The 16,552-nt window shown below is 46.9% G+C and overlaps 1 protein-coding gene and 1 pseudogene across 3 annotated transcripts in view; both read left to right on the top strand.

Annotated features, from left to right (window-relative positions):
* LOC110554204 (general transcription factor II-I repeat domain-containing protein 2) overlaps positions 1-16,552 on the top strand; it is a 30,695-nt gene that overhangs the window by 226 nt on the left and 13,917 nt on the right. For all 3 annotated transcript variants that reach the window (XM_060382246.1, XM_021646675.2, XM_060382247.1), the window contains exons 2-8: positions 5,216-5,316; positions 6,464-6,602; positions 8,790-8,909; positions 11,658-11,841; positions 12,227-12,255; positions 15,658-15,712; positions 16,427-16,470. In XM_060382246.1, the coding sequence (XP_060238229.1) occupies positions 5,221-5,316; positions 6,464-6,602; positions 8,790-8,909; positions 11,658-11,841; positions 12,227-12,255; positions 15,658-15,712; positions 16,427-16,470 (667 nt within the window). In that variant the 5' untranslated portion in view covers positions 5,216-5,220. The remainder of the gene's footprint in view (positions 1-5,215; positions 5,317-6,463; positions 6,603-8,789; positions 8,910-11,657; positions 11,842-12,226; positions 12,256-15,657; positions 15,713-16,426; positions 16,471-16,552) is intronic.
* Positions 359-3,034, top strand: LOC132653797 (phosphatidylinositol-glycan biosynthesis class X protein-like; annotated as a pseudogene).

Raw genomic sequence — 16,552 nt, 5'->3', positions numbered from 1 at the left:
TTCAGGCGCCCGGAGACCGGCTCCGAACCCCGTCTTCTGTACCTCGAACGGGCCCTGACGAATGGGGGTGGGGAGGGGAAGACGCGCCGTCGGGCGACCAAGGCACGCAAGGCGCGCCCTGAAACTCTCTCTGCTTTGATTGGCTGTGACGGGAGCGAGGCCGGACTGTGCCCCCGCGCGCGCAGAGGTCACGCGCCACCCGACGTCCCTGCGCTGGGCATGGAAGCGCTTAGATTGGCCAAGGGAAGAGGCGGAGCCACCGCGGTTGCCTAGTAACGGAGCTCTGGCCCCGCCTCTGATGTCATGCTTTGCCTGTTGGCCCCAGGATTTGGGGGGCGGGTCTGGGCTCTTGGCGGCCATGGTTTTATGTGTATAAAGAAAGTGAGGGGGGAGAGGAGCGCCCAGGCTCCAAATTGTGGTTTGTGTCCGGTCTGGTTGAAAGTACAAGGTGGCCTATGACTATAACATTTAGTACAACAGCCAAAAAATTTTTTTTCAACTGAAATATACTTTAATAGTGTATTTAACCTATTGCACCCAAAACGTTATTCTTGCGTGTACATAAAGAACCAGAATTGAGCCGGCAGCGGCAGTACATGCTTTCAGGTGGATCTCTCTGGAGTTCAAGGACAAGCTATATATAGCAAGTTCCAGACCTGGTGGTGCTACACAGTGAGACCTTAGCTCTATAATAGAGCTTCACCGAGGTCCAGGGAAATCCACCCTTCAAAATATAATACAAATCTGAAGAAGAACTCTCCTTAAAGTAAAATAATAACGTAGAATAAAATGCAAAACGTAATTCCAGCGTGGTAACTCATGTCAGTCAGCCCAGCACTACGGAAGCTGAGGCAGGAGGATTTCAGGCTTGTACTACAAGCCTGGCCAGGTGAGACCTTATCTCAAAATTGAAAAACCAACAACAGAAGGAGTTGGATGTGGGGCGTGGGGTCGCATGCCTTTTATCTAGGGGCTCAGGAGGCAGGGGAGGGCAGATCTCTGAGTTTGCAGCCAGCCTACTCTACTGAGCCAGTTCGAGCACAGCCAGGGCTACACAGAGAAACCCTATCTCAAAATATATATATAAATAAACAAATGAATGAGCTTATATTGCTCTTACAGAGGACCGAGCACCGATTTGGAAACCCATAACCACCACCACCCATAATTCTAGTTTCAGGGTATCCAGTACCATTTCCAACCTCCTCCATCACTAGGTGTGCATATGGTACACACACATACATGCAGGCAAAACATAGCTACACACACACACATACACACACACACACACACACACACTTCAATGGAGGAGCATAACTGGGCACTCCCAGCCCCTGCAGGTATCCTAGCAGCTGGTGTGGCCGTCTGGCTGCTCCACTGTGTGGCTGGGGCTCTTCAGAGCTTGCTGCCATAAAGGTTATTTGTTCTGAAGTTATTTTTTTTTTTTTAAAGATTTATTTATTATTTATACATTATTCTGCCTGCATGTACACCTACACGCCAGAAGAGGGCACCGGATCTCATTATAGATGGCTGTGAGCCACCATGTGGTTGCTGGGAATTGAACTCAGGACCTTTGGTAGAACAGCCAGTGCTCTTAACCTCTGAGCCATCTCTCCAGCCCTGTTCTGAAGTTATTGAAAGACAGGACTTTTTTGACAGCTGATTTTCAGAGAAAAAAAAATTTAAAGATTTATTTATTTATTTATTATGTATACAGTGTTCTGCCTGCTTGTACACCTGCATGCCAGAAGAGAGCACCAGATCTCATTACAGATGGCTGTGAGCCACCATGTGGTTGCTGGGAATTTGAACTCAGGACCTCTGGGAGAGCAGACAGTGCTCTAACCACTGAGCCATCGCTCCAGCCCCAGAGAGACTTTTTAATCAAAGTGAAGCTTGGAGACTGCGTTGAGGACTTACAGCCCTGCCGACTCTCAGTTAAACTTTACAGCCTAAAAGGACATTTTGTGGATCCATTTGAGTTGGCTTCATTGTGACAGAGAAACGTAACAGAGGCAGTGACGCTAGCTGGATGTTTTCCGAATAGTGCATGTAACTATTTGTCCGAAGAATCTGAAGTCTTCACTTATATCCCCAAGATGACCAGTGCATTGGTTGTTTCCAAGCCTGTCTATGCACTATCAACATCACTTGTCACATAGGCAAAATGGAGACACCCTGGTTTTGGTCAACAGCCCACATGTGCTGTGACCTAGAGTTCCAAATTTTGAAATGTTGCGTTCAGTACAGAGGAGCAGCTCCTTGTTCTGAGAGTGAGGATATCTGCCTGTGGGGAGGCATGAAGCATAAATCAATACTTAAGAATTTGACCCATAATTTCCAGGGAGCTGACCTCTTAGTCTACTTATTACAATCCTGTTCTTTGATCCTTACAGCTGTTTTCAAACGTGTTTGTTTTTTACTGTTTTTCTTTCTTTTCTATTTTTTATTTTTTGGTTTTCCAAGACAGGGTTTCTCTGTGTAGCCCTGGCTATCCTGGACTTGCTTTGTAGACCAGGCTGGCCTCAAAACACAGAGATCCGCCTGCCCCTGCCTCCCCTAGTGCTGGGATTACAGGCAAGCACCACCTCACCTGCCTTTACTCTAAGCTTTATACAGTTAATTTTTTTCTCCAAACAAGACTCATTTCTTATAAAAATCAGTTGAGGTGCTGGAGAGATGGCTCAGCCGTTAAGAGTGCTTGCTGCCCCTCCAGGGGACTACAGTGTAATTCCATATCAAGGAGCTCATAACCCCTTTTAACTTCATGTCCAAGGGATCTGAAGTTCTTTTCTGGCCTACACACACGCACGCACACACACACATACACACATGTACACCCACACAGGAACATGCACATAAAAATATGCACATATAACTAAATACTCTTTTAAAAGAAGGAGAATAAATAAATAAAGCACCTCTTCTCTATTGTGGATGACACCACTGTGTTTATTTCCGTGCATTGGATGTGGGTATTTATTTTTGGATTCCTGTGGGTGTTTACTAAACAATAGAATTGCAGGGTCAAGCTTTGTGGGTATTTTATTTTATTTGTGTTTATTTCTACTTGGGATTGAGTCCAGAACCACTGAGCTATTGTACCAGACTTATGTTTTGTTTTTTAGATAGATTTATTTTTATTTATTTAGCTAGCTAGCTATTTATTTATTTTAGTTTTTTTTTTTTTGAGACAGGGTTTCTCTGTGTAGCCTTGGCTGTCCTGAAACTCACTCTGTAGACCGGGCTGGCCTCAGGCTCACAGCAATCATCGGCCTCTGCCTCCCGAGTGCTGGAATTAAGGTGTGGGCCACCATGCCCGTCTCATTACATGAGTTTTAGCTGGAGGGTTCATAGAGACAGAGGACTGAAGGGCTTCCTTCAAGCGTCAAAAATTTTATCTAGTGGACACAAAGATACTAGCCCAGTTACAGAGGTGACAATAGTTGGATGTTAAATGGCAATAAAGATAGCCCAAAGAAATTTGGCTTCTTTATCAGTCCCATCTCAGTTCTACATGATCAGAGGCCGTAAAATAACCTGCCAGCTCCTGGCTGTGCATCCAGTATCTGGGGCCAGCTGCAATTTACAAGGATTCTTTCTTGGTCTCCCTAACAAACATGTGACCTTTCCATTGCAAAAAGGCAGCCAGAGGAAGTCAAGAAGTAGAGTAAAGACCCACAGTCTTAACCTGTGGGTCAAAACCCCTTTGTTGGTCACAAATCAGATATCCTGCGTGTCAGGCATTTACATTACAATTCATAACAGTAGCTAAATTACAGTTATGAAATAGCAACAAAATAGTTTTATGGTTGGGGGTCACCCCAACATGAGGAACTGTATTAAAGGGTCGAAGCATTAGGAAAGTTGAGAACACTAAACTGAAGGGTGGAGATGTGTTTCAATAAAAATTTCTTTTGTTTTATTTTGCCTTTTTAAACATTTGAGACAGCGTCTCATTGTAGTCCACAGTAGCATTGAAGTCTGTGTAGTCAGCTATGACCTTCGCTTCTGATCCTCCTGCCTTTACCTCCTGGGTGCTGGGATTCCAGGAGTACACTACCTGTTGTTTTTCCTGTCAAAGATGGAAGTCCAGACTTCAGTCATGCTCGCCAAGAACACTCTTCCAACCAAGGCACAGCCCATCCCTATACATCTGCAGTTAAGAAAAAGTTAACTACTGTATAAAATCTATGATCTCATTGAATGTTGCTGGTACTTTACATGTGAGTAGAAAAGGCACTGGGAGATTCTATTCTGTGGGTCTCATTTATACCTTAAAGTGTTTGGTTTCATTGGGTTTAGTGGTATCTGTCTTTAATACCAGCCCTCAGCAAGCTGAGGCTATGAGGATAATGAATTTAAAACAAAGAAAGAGAGAAAGAAAGAAAAGAAAAAAAAAAAAGAAAAGTTCTCTTGCTTCCTGTGTTGTTATATGTGGGATACAAATAAAGCAAAATAAACGGGACATGGTTGGTTTTCTGTTACTGCCTGGTGCAGAATTGATGACAGCTGGTAATCCCTAAGGACTAGCCCCTCTCACTCTGCCTGTCGTTTCTTTCTTTTGTCGAAGGCCAAAGTTTTAAGCCAAGCATGGTGGTATGTGTCTATTTTCTCAGCACTTGGAAAATGGAGGCAGAAGGGTCAGGAATTGAAAGTCATCCTTGGCTACAGAGTCTGGCGGGGGAGGGGGAGGGCTGCATAAGACCCTTTTGAGAAAAAACAAAAACAAAAACAAAACAGCCCCACAGCCCGGTGTGGTGGCACATCCCTTTGATCCCAACATCCAGGAAGCAGAAGCAAATAGATCTTCAGTGATTCCGAGGCCTCCTTGCTTGGTCTACAGATTGAGTTCCAGGCCAGCCAGGGGCTATATTATGAGACCCTGTCTTAGAAAAAAGAAAAGTAGCAGTCTTCTCTAGAGCTTCCTGGTTTGCTATAACCAGCCTTAACCATGCATTGCTATCTCCATGCACCTTGCTCCTCGGCTGTGGGAGCTGCAGGTTAGGTAGGCTCTGGGTATCATACAAGGACTACCCAAGCCTTCAGTGTCCTCAGGAGATCTCACCTCCCAAAGCCTCTGGCATCTCCATCCTGCCCGAGCCTGAGCATCTGACCTTCAAACCATAATGGACCCTCGGTTCTACACCCAGAGAGCTATAGTCATGTGATCACAGTTCCCGCTGCTCACTTCCTTGTTTCTTCTATACAGGACCAATGGCCCAAGTAGCAATGTCCACCCTGCCCATTGGAGATGGATCCTCAGAGAGCAGGATGGTGGTGACGCTCCTCATGTCTGCCCTGGAGTCCATGGTGAGACACTATGCCCTGCCCGTTTCTCAGGTTGTTGAACGGAAGGATGGTGACACATTTCAGTGTCACTTCTTATTTACCCATCCCATCCCTCCCCACCCTGGTCTGTATGAGGGCATTGTCGATGCAGGCATGGTGGTACATACCTGTAAACCCCAGCGCTTTGGGAGGTGGAGAAAGGAGGATCAGAAGTTCAAGGTCATCAAAGGAGTCAGTAGGGGTTGTTTTGATTTTTTTTTCTGTACATGTTTCTAGTGTGTGTGAGATGTGTGCACCTGTGCACACCATAGAATGTTCCCAGAGGTCAAAGGACCACTTCTGTCACATGGGTCCTAGGGATCAAACTCGGGTGCAAGGCTACCCACTGGCCATCTTTGCCAACTGAAAATAGTGAATTCACAGCCAGTATGGGACACATAAGATCCTCCTCTTCCCTGGCATAAAAAGAAAACCATGATATTTATTCTCAAAACCATGGAATGGGATTGGGTCCATTCCTGTATTTAACAGGCTTCCGCATCCAGGCCTCTCTAGACACTTCAGTACAAGACATGAGGGCAGATCAGGCCCCTCACAGGCCTCATATCCTGTGTGTATGTGTTTCCATAGGTCAATAGAAAAACCATAAAGCAGGGCCTGCAAGACGGCTCAGCGGGAAAAGGAGCTTGACACCAACCCTGAGTATCTGAGTTCAGTTACTAGGACCGACAGAGTACAAGAGAACTGACCCTCCCAAGTTGTTCTCTGACCTTCACATGAACACTGTGATGCGGGGTGCTCATACACACACACACACACACCAACTACTGCTGCTCATAATAATAAAAAGCAGAATATGGAGGAGATGTTTAAATTCAGATGTTTAAGAGTGAGTGAGTAGTTTGGGAAGAAATCTCTTGGTACTTGACTCCCCCTCCCCCCCTCTTAACTTTTTTTTGTTTTTTAACAATTCCTATCCAGCCCAGGCTGACCTTGAAGTTGCTATTAGGAGAAGCTCTGATCCCTGCCTCCACCTCCCGGGTGCTGGGATGACAGGGGCGAGCCATCTTTCTTGTACTTGATGTTTCTTTCTCCCCTCAGCCAACCCCACCACCTCTAGACCTGCCTGCGCAGAGCCCACCATTGTTGGTTTGCGTTTCTGTTCCAGTGTAAGGAGCTGGCCAAGTCCAAGGCTGAGGTGGCCTGCATCGCCGTGTATGAGGCGGACGTGTACGTGGTGGGAACTGAGCGAGGCTGCGCCTTTGTCCACGCCAGGCAGGATTTTCAGAAAGACTTCACACGACACTGTGAGTGGCCAGCGTTGTACCGTGTCAGCCCTGGCGCTGTCTGTCTGTCTGGTGGGTTGGTTTTTATACAGGGGACTGAATTTATGACCTCACACATGCTAGGCAAATAATCCACCATTGAACCGTATCCCACTTATTTTCCTATTTCCACCTCCCGCCGCCCCAGACCGGGTTTCTGAGTGCTGGGGTTAAAGGTGTGCACCACCTGTACAGGCTGGAGAGATGGCTCACTTCCAGAGGTCCTGAGTTCAATTCCCAGCAACCACATAGTGGCTCTCATCCGTCCATAATGGGATCTGATGCCCTTGTCTGGAATGCAGGTGTCCGTGCAGATAGAGGACTCATGCATAAACAAACACATCTTTAAAAATAAAGGTTTGTTTCATTTCCTAGTCTCAGTGGCCTGTGCAGAGGCAGAGCACGTGGTGGGGAGGGCTCTCTGCTTGGCTCTCGGTGGACAGCAGGCAGAGAATGGACCAGGGACAAAAGTCACACTCAGAGCCTGAGCAGTGCCCTGTTTCCTCCAGCGAGACCCCACTTCCCAGCATCTCCGGAGCTTCACGAATTAGTGCCGCCATGGGGACCAAGGCTTTAGCATATAACCCTTTGAGAGAGACACTTCGTATTCCTACCACCTCTGGCACTGTTTTCTGAAAGATTTGTTTGTTTGTTTGGTTGGTTGGTTGGTTGGTTTGGGGTTGTCTTTTTGTTTTGTTTTGTTTTGTTTTTTGGTTGTTGATTGTTTTTTGAGACAGGGTTTCTCTCTGTAGCTTTGACTGTCCTAGAAGTTACTCTGTAGAGCAGGCTGGCCTCAAACTCACTGAAATCCACCTGCCTCTGCCTCTGCTCCTGAGTGCTGGGATTAAAGGTATGTGCCACCACTGCAGCTTAAAGATTTATTTTTGTTTTTAAATTTGTTTGTGGGAGCCAAGTACATGCTTGTAATCCCAGCACTCAGGGAGGCAGAGGCAGGTGGATCTCTGTGAGTTCGAGTCCAGCCTGGTCTACAGAGTGAGTCCCACACAGTCAAGGCTACACAGAGAAACCCTGTCTCAAAAAACAAAACAAAAACAAAAAAAAATTATTTCTGGGGTATATGTTTGTAAATGCAGTTCTCACTCAAGAGGCCAGAAGGGGGGCATCAGATCCCCTGGAGCTAGAGTTCCTGACGTTGGTGCTAGGAACCAAACCTGATCCTTTGCAAGGGCAGCACACACTTGCAACTGTAGCCAATGAGCTTTCTTTCCAGTTTCTGTACACTTTTGTTTGTAATAAATAAATAACTCCCAAATGGCAATGGGGTACACTCCTTTTTATACACTCCTTTTTATGAGTGGACCTGCTCATGTTCTGTTGAGGATTTTTCATCATAGTTGATCAGGCATGCAGCTCTGGGATTTTCTTCTCTAGAGTGGAATTTTTACTTTTGCTGAGACAGGCTGGCCCAGAGTCAATATTTAGCCAAGGATAACCTCCAACTACCAACCCTCCTGCCTGTACCTCCTGAGTGCAGGATTACAAGTCTATACCACCATGCCCAGCCCTAGTTTCTTGAGATAGTGTAGGATTTAGGTGTTGATTTGAAGATTTTCTCATTACTGTCATTTTGAGGCAGCAGCAACTGAGAGAGTCTAGTCAGTGTTGCCCTTGTATCGGCCCTCCTTCCTCAGACCTGCCAGCACTGGGGTCACGAGGGTGAGTACTCTCTCTGGCATACGGGTAGCTGTGTCTCGGGTGGCCACCATGCTGGATCCCATTCATCACACAGCCTGTTCTGTCAGGGCTGGAGAGATGGTCAGTGCTGACGGGCTGGCTGCGCGTACAGGGGCCCACATCAGGTGGCTAAGAACCGCTGGTAGCTCCGGCACCAAGAGATCCGATGCCCTTTCCTGGCCTCTGAGGGCATCCACACACAGGTCGCACAGACACACATGTTCACGTAAAAATAAATCTTAAAAAAATACTCTATTCTTGGGGCTTGAGGATCCAGCTAGTAGCAGTTACCATGCATGTGTGAAGACCTGGCTTCCATCCTCAGAAAAACACACACACAAAACACCCTCTCTGTAAAAGGGTCATCTTATGGTTTTCCTTTTTCCCCCCCTCCTTTTCCTCTCAATACCAAAAACACAGATGGGAGGGAACAGAGAGAATGCGTGCCTGACCGTGCTCCTTCTATATTTGCAGGCCAGGGGGAAGGGCTCACTGAAGAGAAACCCCCGTGTCTGGAAAATGGGACACAGGTCTGCCCTGGAGAAGCCCAGCTGCTCAGGAAAGCAGTGGAGGACCATTTCTGCTTCTGTTACCGTGAGTCCCCGTGGGGCACAGACACCGAGTGTGTGTGTGTGTGTGCGTGCGTGTGTCTGTATGTGTGTCTGCCCCTGTGTGTGATGTGATATGTGTGTATGTGTGTATGTGATATGCTATGTGGTGTGTGTGTGTATGTGTTTGTCTGTGTATGTGTGGTGTGTGTCTGTATATGTGTGTCTCTGTCTCTGTGGTGTGTTATGTAGGTATGGGTTTGTGTATGTGATGTGCTATGTGGTGTATGAGTCTGTGTGTCTGTCCATGCGTCTGCTTGATGTGATATGTGTGCGTGCTTGTGATCTGCTCTGTGGTATGTACACATGTATGTGTGTGTACATACACATATGTGTGGTGTGTGATGTGTGTGAATGAGGTGCATATATACCATATGGTACACCTTGAGGTCACAGAACAACTTGCAAGAAGTTGTTTCAGATTGGTTGAACTCACTTTTACCCGCTGAACCATCTCTCTAGCCCCTGAGTACTCTAACTAGCTATGTAGGAGTTGTGTGATTGTATCAGCTTCATAACTTAGATTTCTATGAACTCATTTATTAATAATTTATATATTTATTTTTGCAGTGCTGGGGAGGGAACACAGAGTCTCATTAATGCAAGGCAGATACTGAGCCACACCCCAACCCCTCACTGGGGGATTCTAGGCAGGTACTCTACCACGGAGCCACATCCGCAGCTCCTCACTGGGGGTATATTCTAGTTCCATCCCCAGCATCACAAAAGGAAAACACACACAGCACCTCTAAATCATTAGATAGCTAGGTAGCAGAAAGGGGAATGTAATGAGTACAGATATGAACAAAGTATGATACACATGTACATACAGGAAAATGTCACAAGAAAGCTAGATATGATGGAGCACACTTATGATTCCAGCACTTGAGACCTGAGGCTAGAGAATCACTGCAAGTTGGATACCAGCTTAGAATTCAGGCCACCCTGGGCTCCCTTTTTCAGAAACAAAAGCAAAAGAACTAGGGAGCTGGCTTAGTGTTGCTTTTTGTACAAACATTAGGATCTGAGTTCAAATCCCCAGCACTGTAGTACCGACCTTCAGCAGCAGCTAAAATTTTACAACTTTGATAGATGTTTTAGGGTAAACAAGAAAAAGCTCCTTTGTGACTTTTAAAAATTTTTTCTGTGTATGTGTGTTTTGCATGTGTACAATACATGTGTGCCTGGAGCCTACAGAGATCAGAAGAGGATGTTGAATCTTCTAGAGTTGAAGTTACGCACATGTGGGTGGTGGGAATTGAACCCAGGTCCTCAGGAAGAACAGCCAGTGCTCTTAACCACTGAGCCATCGCTTTAGCCCCTCCCTTGTTTTTGGAAATGAGAAAAGGTTTACTTTGGCCTATTCTTTTTTGTTTGTTTTTTCAGTTTATTTTATTTACTGTATATGAGTGTTCTATCTGCATGTACACCTGTGTGCCAGAAGAGGGCAACAGATCTTAGTCTAGATGGCTGTGAGCCACCATGTGGTTGCTGAGAATTGAGCTCAGGACCTCTGGAACAATAGACAGTGCTCTTAGTTGCTGAGCCATCTCTCCAGCCACTTGACCTGTTTTTGAATAATGTATTTATTATTAACTTATTTTATGTACATTGGTGTGAACTGAAGTTACAGACTGTTGTGAGCTGCCATGTGGATCCTGGGATTTGAAACTGGGTCCTCTGGAGAGCAGCTAATGCTCTTAACAGCTGAGCCATTTCTCTAGCCCCCATGGCCTATTGTCTTACAGGTATATTATTCAGGAATTTCTAGAAAAAGAGACTGATAGAATGATTATATGATTTTTATATATTGTCATAGTTTGAGTTTCTGTTGCTGTGATAAAACATAATCTTAGGTTCTGATCCTAAGATCCTGACCAAAAAGCAAGTTGGGAAAGAAAGGGTTTATTTGGCTTATACTTCCATATATGTATATATTTGTGTGTGCACTGGATATATATACCATATATGTGAATGTGGACATACATATGACCACATATACTATATATATGATAATATTATGTATATATACTATATATATAATACTATATACACATATACTATATATATAATATTATTATTATATATATACTTATACACACACACATAATATGACTTACTAGAGTGTCTTACAGGGTATGATGGATCTGGTTGTTGTTCAGTCCACAGGGCTGGGTGTCTTGGCTAATCTGCAGTCTGTGTTGGAATCCCAGAGAAGTAGGTTCTAATATCAGTGCAGACATGCCCCAGCAGCAGGATCAATGAATTCGCCAGCAAGAGTGAGAGCAAACAGGCAAAATGCAAAAGCTTCCGTTTTCCATGTCCTTTCATGTGAGCGGCCTCCTGAAGGTGTGGCTCAGATTTAGGGTTGGGTCTTCTGGCCTCAAATGATCCAGATTTAGGATAAGTCATCTCACTGCAAATGATCCTTCACAGGTGTGTCCAACTTGTCAGGTTTTAGTTGATCCTGGTGTAGTCAGATTTACAACCAAGATTAGCCATTACAGGAGAGGCAGAGTCCATCCCGGCAGGGACGGCATGGCCACAGGCAGGGCATGGGTGGCGGCAGGCGCAGGAAGCTGGCTGACCTCATCGCAGCCACACTGAGGAAGCACAGAGAGTGAGCATGCTTGTGCCCTCAGGCCACATGCCCCTCCCTGTGTCTGTTACACTGGATGAAACTGGGGGGTGGGAACTGCGGGAGCTTCATTCACCATCTCAGCTCTTCTTCCAGGTAAAGCCCTGGGGACAACAGCCATGGTCACTGTTCCCTATGAGCAGATGCTTCAAGACGAGGCAGCTGTGGTGGTTCAGGGCCTCCCGGAAGGCCTGGCCTTCCAGCACCCCGACAAGTACAGTCCTGCAACCCTGAAGTGGATTCTGGAGAACAAAGCGGGGATCTCATTCGTCATAAACAGGTAATCTGCCCCCTAGCTTCTAGCAGTTCATGTGGAGATAAGCTGGCTTGAGCAAGTGTGGTGATGCAAGCCTGCAGTCCCTGTGCTGGGAGACTGAGGCAGGGGAATCACTGAAAGTTTGAGGCAAGCCTGATATTGTGAGTTCAAGGACAGCCTGGGATAGATACCAAAACCCTGTCTCACAAAAAAGAAAAAAAAAAAAAAAAAAGGAAAATTGTCATGGTCTGGGGCCACGGTTGAGACAGCTGAGTCATAGAGCGCTCCCCTGGCACGCACCAGGCCCTGGGTGCTATGCCCAGCATTACAACAAAATAAAGTGGATTGTTCACTGTGTGTGACTGCTCTGCTGTGTTCATGTTGGGTAACGGTGTTGGTTTTCTTGCAGACCTTTCCTAGGTGCAGACAGCCAGCTGGGTAAGTAGCAGGTTCTGATCCTTGGTGGCCACCAACCCATTCCACTATTACGATGATGATGCATGTTTCAAGATGCTCCTCCATCTTACCACACCGATGAGGCAGCCCAAGTTGGGGGCGGGTGGCAGCTTGATTGTAGATCTCTTACCTATAGGGTACCCAGTGAGGGACTAATGTATGATTCGGCAGCACAACACCTGCCTAGAATCCCCCAGTGAGGGGCTGGGGTGTGGCTCAGTGGTAGAGCCCCTGCCTAGAATCCCCCAGTGAGGGGTTGGGGTGTGGCTCAGTGGTAGAGCACCTGCCTAGAATCCTTTTGTGATGGGCTCAAGGCATGCTTTTATAGGAGAGTGCTTGTCTAACATGCATGAGACCCTGGGTTCTCTCATCAACACTACAGAGAGAGAAAAAAAACCTTATGGCACTATAATGCTGAAAGACTAGGTAGCTGTCTCACACAGGGAGAGACAGCAGCCAGAGACTTGTCACAGCCCAGGTTGGAGAGCCAACCTGGTGACAGGCACCTGGTCTTCCGGAGGAGTGTGGGATGTAGGGACTCAACTGCTGGTCAGTGAGTCCCAGCCCTCCCTGCACGAAGTTGTTGGGTTGAGGGGGCTCTGAAACTCAGGGGGAGAAGGAATAACCCTGTTTAGCAAAGAGCCAGGAAAATAGTGGTGCTCCTAGAATGTCAAGGTCACTCCCAAGGTTGGCATGGGGCTAGAATAGCTTAGCTGACAAGCAGTCCAGCAACATGGCTCTCAAGATAAGCAGGGACTCACTGGAGTGTAGCCCACTGCCGTAGCCCAGGCACTGGGGATCTGAGGCAAGAGCTTCAGGAGGTAAGGCCAACCTGAACTGCATAACAGGTTTGAGATATCACTATATATTAAGACCCCACCTCAGAGAGACAGAAGTTAAAGAGGAAAGAAAATAAGCAGGGGCTCACCAGTTTGGTTCTCTTGAGATGACAAAGCTCAGTGGCAAAGCGCCTGCAGACTTGTGGGAACCCAGATGTCCCCTGTGCCCTGATTCAGAGCATTGAAGGTACCCTCTCTACTTCCAAATATCTCTGCCAAAGTCCACCCATCTATGCCTGGGCATAATATCAAGTATCTTCCATTCCCAACACTCAGAATTCAGAGGCAGGGTGTCTCCGAGTTCAGAGCCAGGCTGGTCCATCTAGTGAATCTAGACCAGCTAGAGCTACATTGTAAAACCCTGTCTTTAAACAAGAAAGAAAGGAAATCCACTCATGTTATTTTCTTAAATAATTTTACCCCTTATATTCTTAAATTATTATTACTCATTAGTTTTTTGAAACATGGCTTCTCTGTGTAACCTTGGCTGTCCTGGACTCACTTTGTAGACCAGGCTAGCCTCAAACTCACAGAGATCTGCCTGCCTGTGCCTCCCCAAGTGCTGGGATTACAGGCGTGTGGCACCCTGCCTGGCTAAATTGTTATTTTCGAAATGTAGCTGGAGCTCTGTGCTCCCAGTGGTTCACAAAACATGATGTCTAAAGGGGATGTAATGATGGACAGCATGGGCAGAGGAAGGAGGCACAGGGCACTGTGTGCCCTCCATTGCTGAGCACCTAAATCAGCACGGTCCCCTTCCAGGCCACCTGTTTGTGGGGTCTTTGTGAGGTCCTTGCGGTCCTCTTGCTCCTAATAGAGTTGGAGTCCAGCAGGGCGGCCTACACTGTCTTCCTCCCACTGGAGAGGCTGAGGCAGGAGACCAGCCTGGGCGACATAGCAAAACCCTGTCTCAAAAAAAAATCCAATGAGTGCCAGGGGGCAGGGGGATGGGAGGGGCAGGCCTGTAATCCCAGCACTCCGGAGGCAGAGGCAGGCAGCTCTCTGTGAGTTGGAGGCCAGCCTAGTCTACAGGGAGAGCGCCAGGACAGCCAGGACCGCACAGAACAACTCTGTCTCAGAAACAACAAAACTAAAAAAAAAAAAAAAAAATCCAGCAAAAGCACTGGAGAGATGCTGCAGCGGTTAAGAACTCCTGCAGAAGACCCAGCACCCACACTGCCCCTCAAACTGCCTGGCACTACAGCTCCACGGGATCCAGGCCTGCTTTGGCTTTCAAGGGCACCAGGCATGTGTGAGAAACACATGCATTCAAGCACTGGCACATACACATAAGAAGTGAAATACGTAAGTCTTTTTTTTTTTTTATCCAAAGAAGAACCTATAGTTTGGTGGTCGCATGACAACCAGGTGACTGTCACCCGGGATGGTTCCTATTTTGGTACCACAGTACCAGTCACACACACAGCTGGCATTCAGTGCTTCCACGGTGACAGAGCTATTTTCCTCGGCCTATATGGGATGTCAGTGCTGGGACTCCACATGATAACTCCAAGTCCCTGAAGGTCAGATTTCTTCTATACGATGGCGAAGGATTCTCCAGTGAGGCCTGTGCTGGTTCTGTGTGCTCAGTCCAGTCTAGCCCACTTAGAATACCCAAGAACAGGGAAGAGTGGCCAGTGGCTGTCATCCCAATGCTTGGGAGGCTGAGGCAGAAGAATAACAGGTTTAAGGCCTGCCTGGGGCATACAGTGAGCTTCAGGCCAGCCTAAGCTACATGCTGAGACCTCATTGCAAACCAACAAAACAGGCCTAAGGAGATAGAACGCGGTGCTAAAACCTTTGCCTACCATGTGTGCCCTGGGTTCAAGCCTCAGCACCAAAATAAAACATAAAAATAACAAATCAGAAGAATAAAAAGTCATAGTCCAAATAAAGAAAAGAATTTTAAAGCAAGAAGGAGCCCAGCAATGGTGGCACACGCTTCTAATCTTGGCGCTCAGGAAGGCAGAGACAGGCAGATCTGAGTTCAAGGCCAGCCTGGTCTGCAAATTAAGTTCAGGGGAAGGGGGGTGGAGTAAGAAGGAGAAAAGAAATCTCTGCACTGTGGAGGTGAAGGTAGGAGGATCAGGAATTCAGGGTCATCCTCAGCTGCACAGGGTGTTTTCAGGCCATCCTGAGCTACCTATCGCAAAAACACAAAACCAGAAGTAATGTTGTATTGTTTAGGGAATGATGATGACACACAAAGCCTCTGATGTCCAGGGCATTGGGGACCTGGGGTTGGGAACCAGCGGGTGTGGAGGGCACTGTTTCCGTGAAGAAGCAGACAGGCCAGGTCTTGCTCAGCTGACCCGCTGGGGGGCGGCCAGGTGGGGGTCCGCACCTACACCCCTGGTGCTGTCTGCCCAGCAGCTGCCCACCCCCTGATGTAGCAAGCAGGACTATCCTCCTCCCCGCTACCCTTCTGTGCTGGCCTCGAGTTGAGAATTCTCTTTTCTCTGCTTGCTTTCAAGTCATGCGTCCTCGAATGTGAGTCCTGTTCCACACTGCTGAGACTAATGTGTACATTTCTGTTCTTGTATAGCTGGCCTTGGGATGGTGACAGATGCTGAGAGGCCAGCACCAGCACCAAATGACAGGTAACAAATAAATAATTAGAGCAACAATTAGTAAAGACATAGAATGCACAAACCAGGAATAGTGGGCGACAAAAAAAGAGAGTTATGTGCTGATCATGGTTAGAGAAATGACATGGCAGGGGCTGGAGGAATGGCTCAGTGATAAGAGAACACTGGCTGCTCTTCCAGAGGACTCGGGTTCAATTCCCAGCACCCACATGGCAGCTCACAACTGTCTGTAATCCATCTCTAGGTGATTTCACACCCTCATACAGACATACTTGCGGACAGGATTTAAGATCAATTCCTGCTCTTCCAGAGGACTCCAGTTTGGTTCCCAGCACCCGTATCAGGCAGTTGATGACTACCTGTAACTCAATTACAGGTCATCTGACACCCTCTCTAACCTCTGTAGGTACTACACACACACACACACACACACACACACACACACACACACACACACGATATACATACCTACATGCAGGTAAAACACTAACAAACAAAAAAATAACCATTCCTGACCTTATTTCTTATTTGTTTATTTTTGGTTTTTCGGGACAGGATTTCTCTGTGTAGTTCTGGCTGTACTAGAACTCACTCTATAGACCAGGCTGGCCTTGAACTCACATAGATCCGCCTGCTTCTGCCTCCTAAGCGCTGGGATTAATGGCATTCATCATCATGCTCAGCTCCACCTTCATTTTCTTGACCTGGGTTCTGTTCTCCTTGCAGCTGTGGCCCCGTCAGTGTGAAAACTGAGCCCATGGAGGATTCTGGTAGGTGCACTGATGCTTTGACAAGCAGATGTTTTTAGCAAGTTATCATTTGACTGGCAGCTTTTTATTTACTTTTATAAAA

The sequence above is a fragment of the Meriones unguiculatus genome, chromosome 4, assembly GCF_030254825.1.
Source record: "Meriones unguiculatus strain TT.TT164.6M chromosome 4, Bangor_MerUng_6.1, whole genome shotgun sequence".
Lineage (NCBI taxonomy): Eukaryota > Metazoa > Chordata > Mammalia > Rodentia > Muridae > Meriones > Meriones unguiculatus.
Note: the sequence above shows the minus strand (reverse complement) of the source record. Positions and strands in the feature narration are given on the sequence as shown.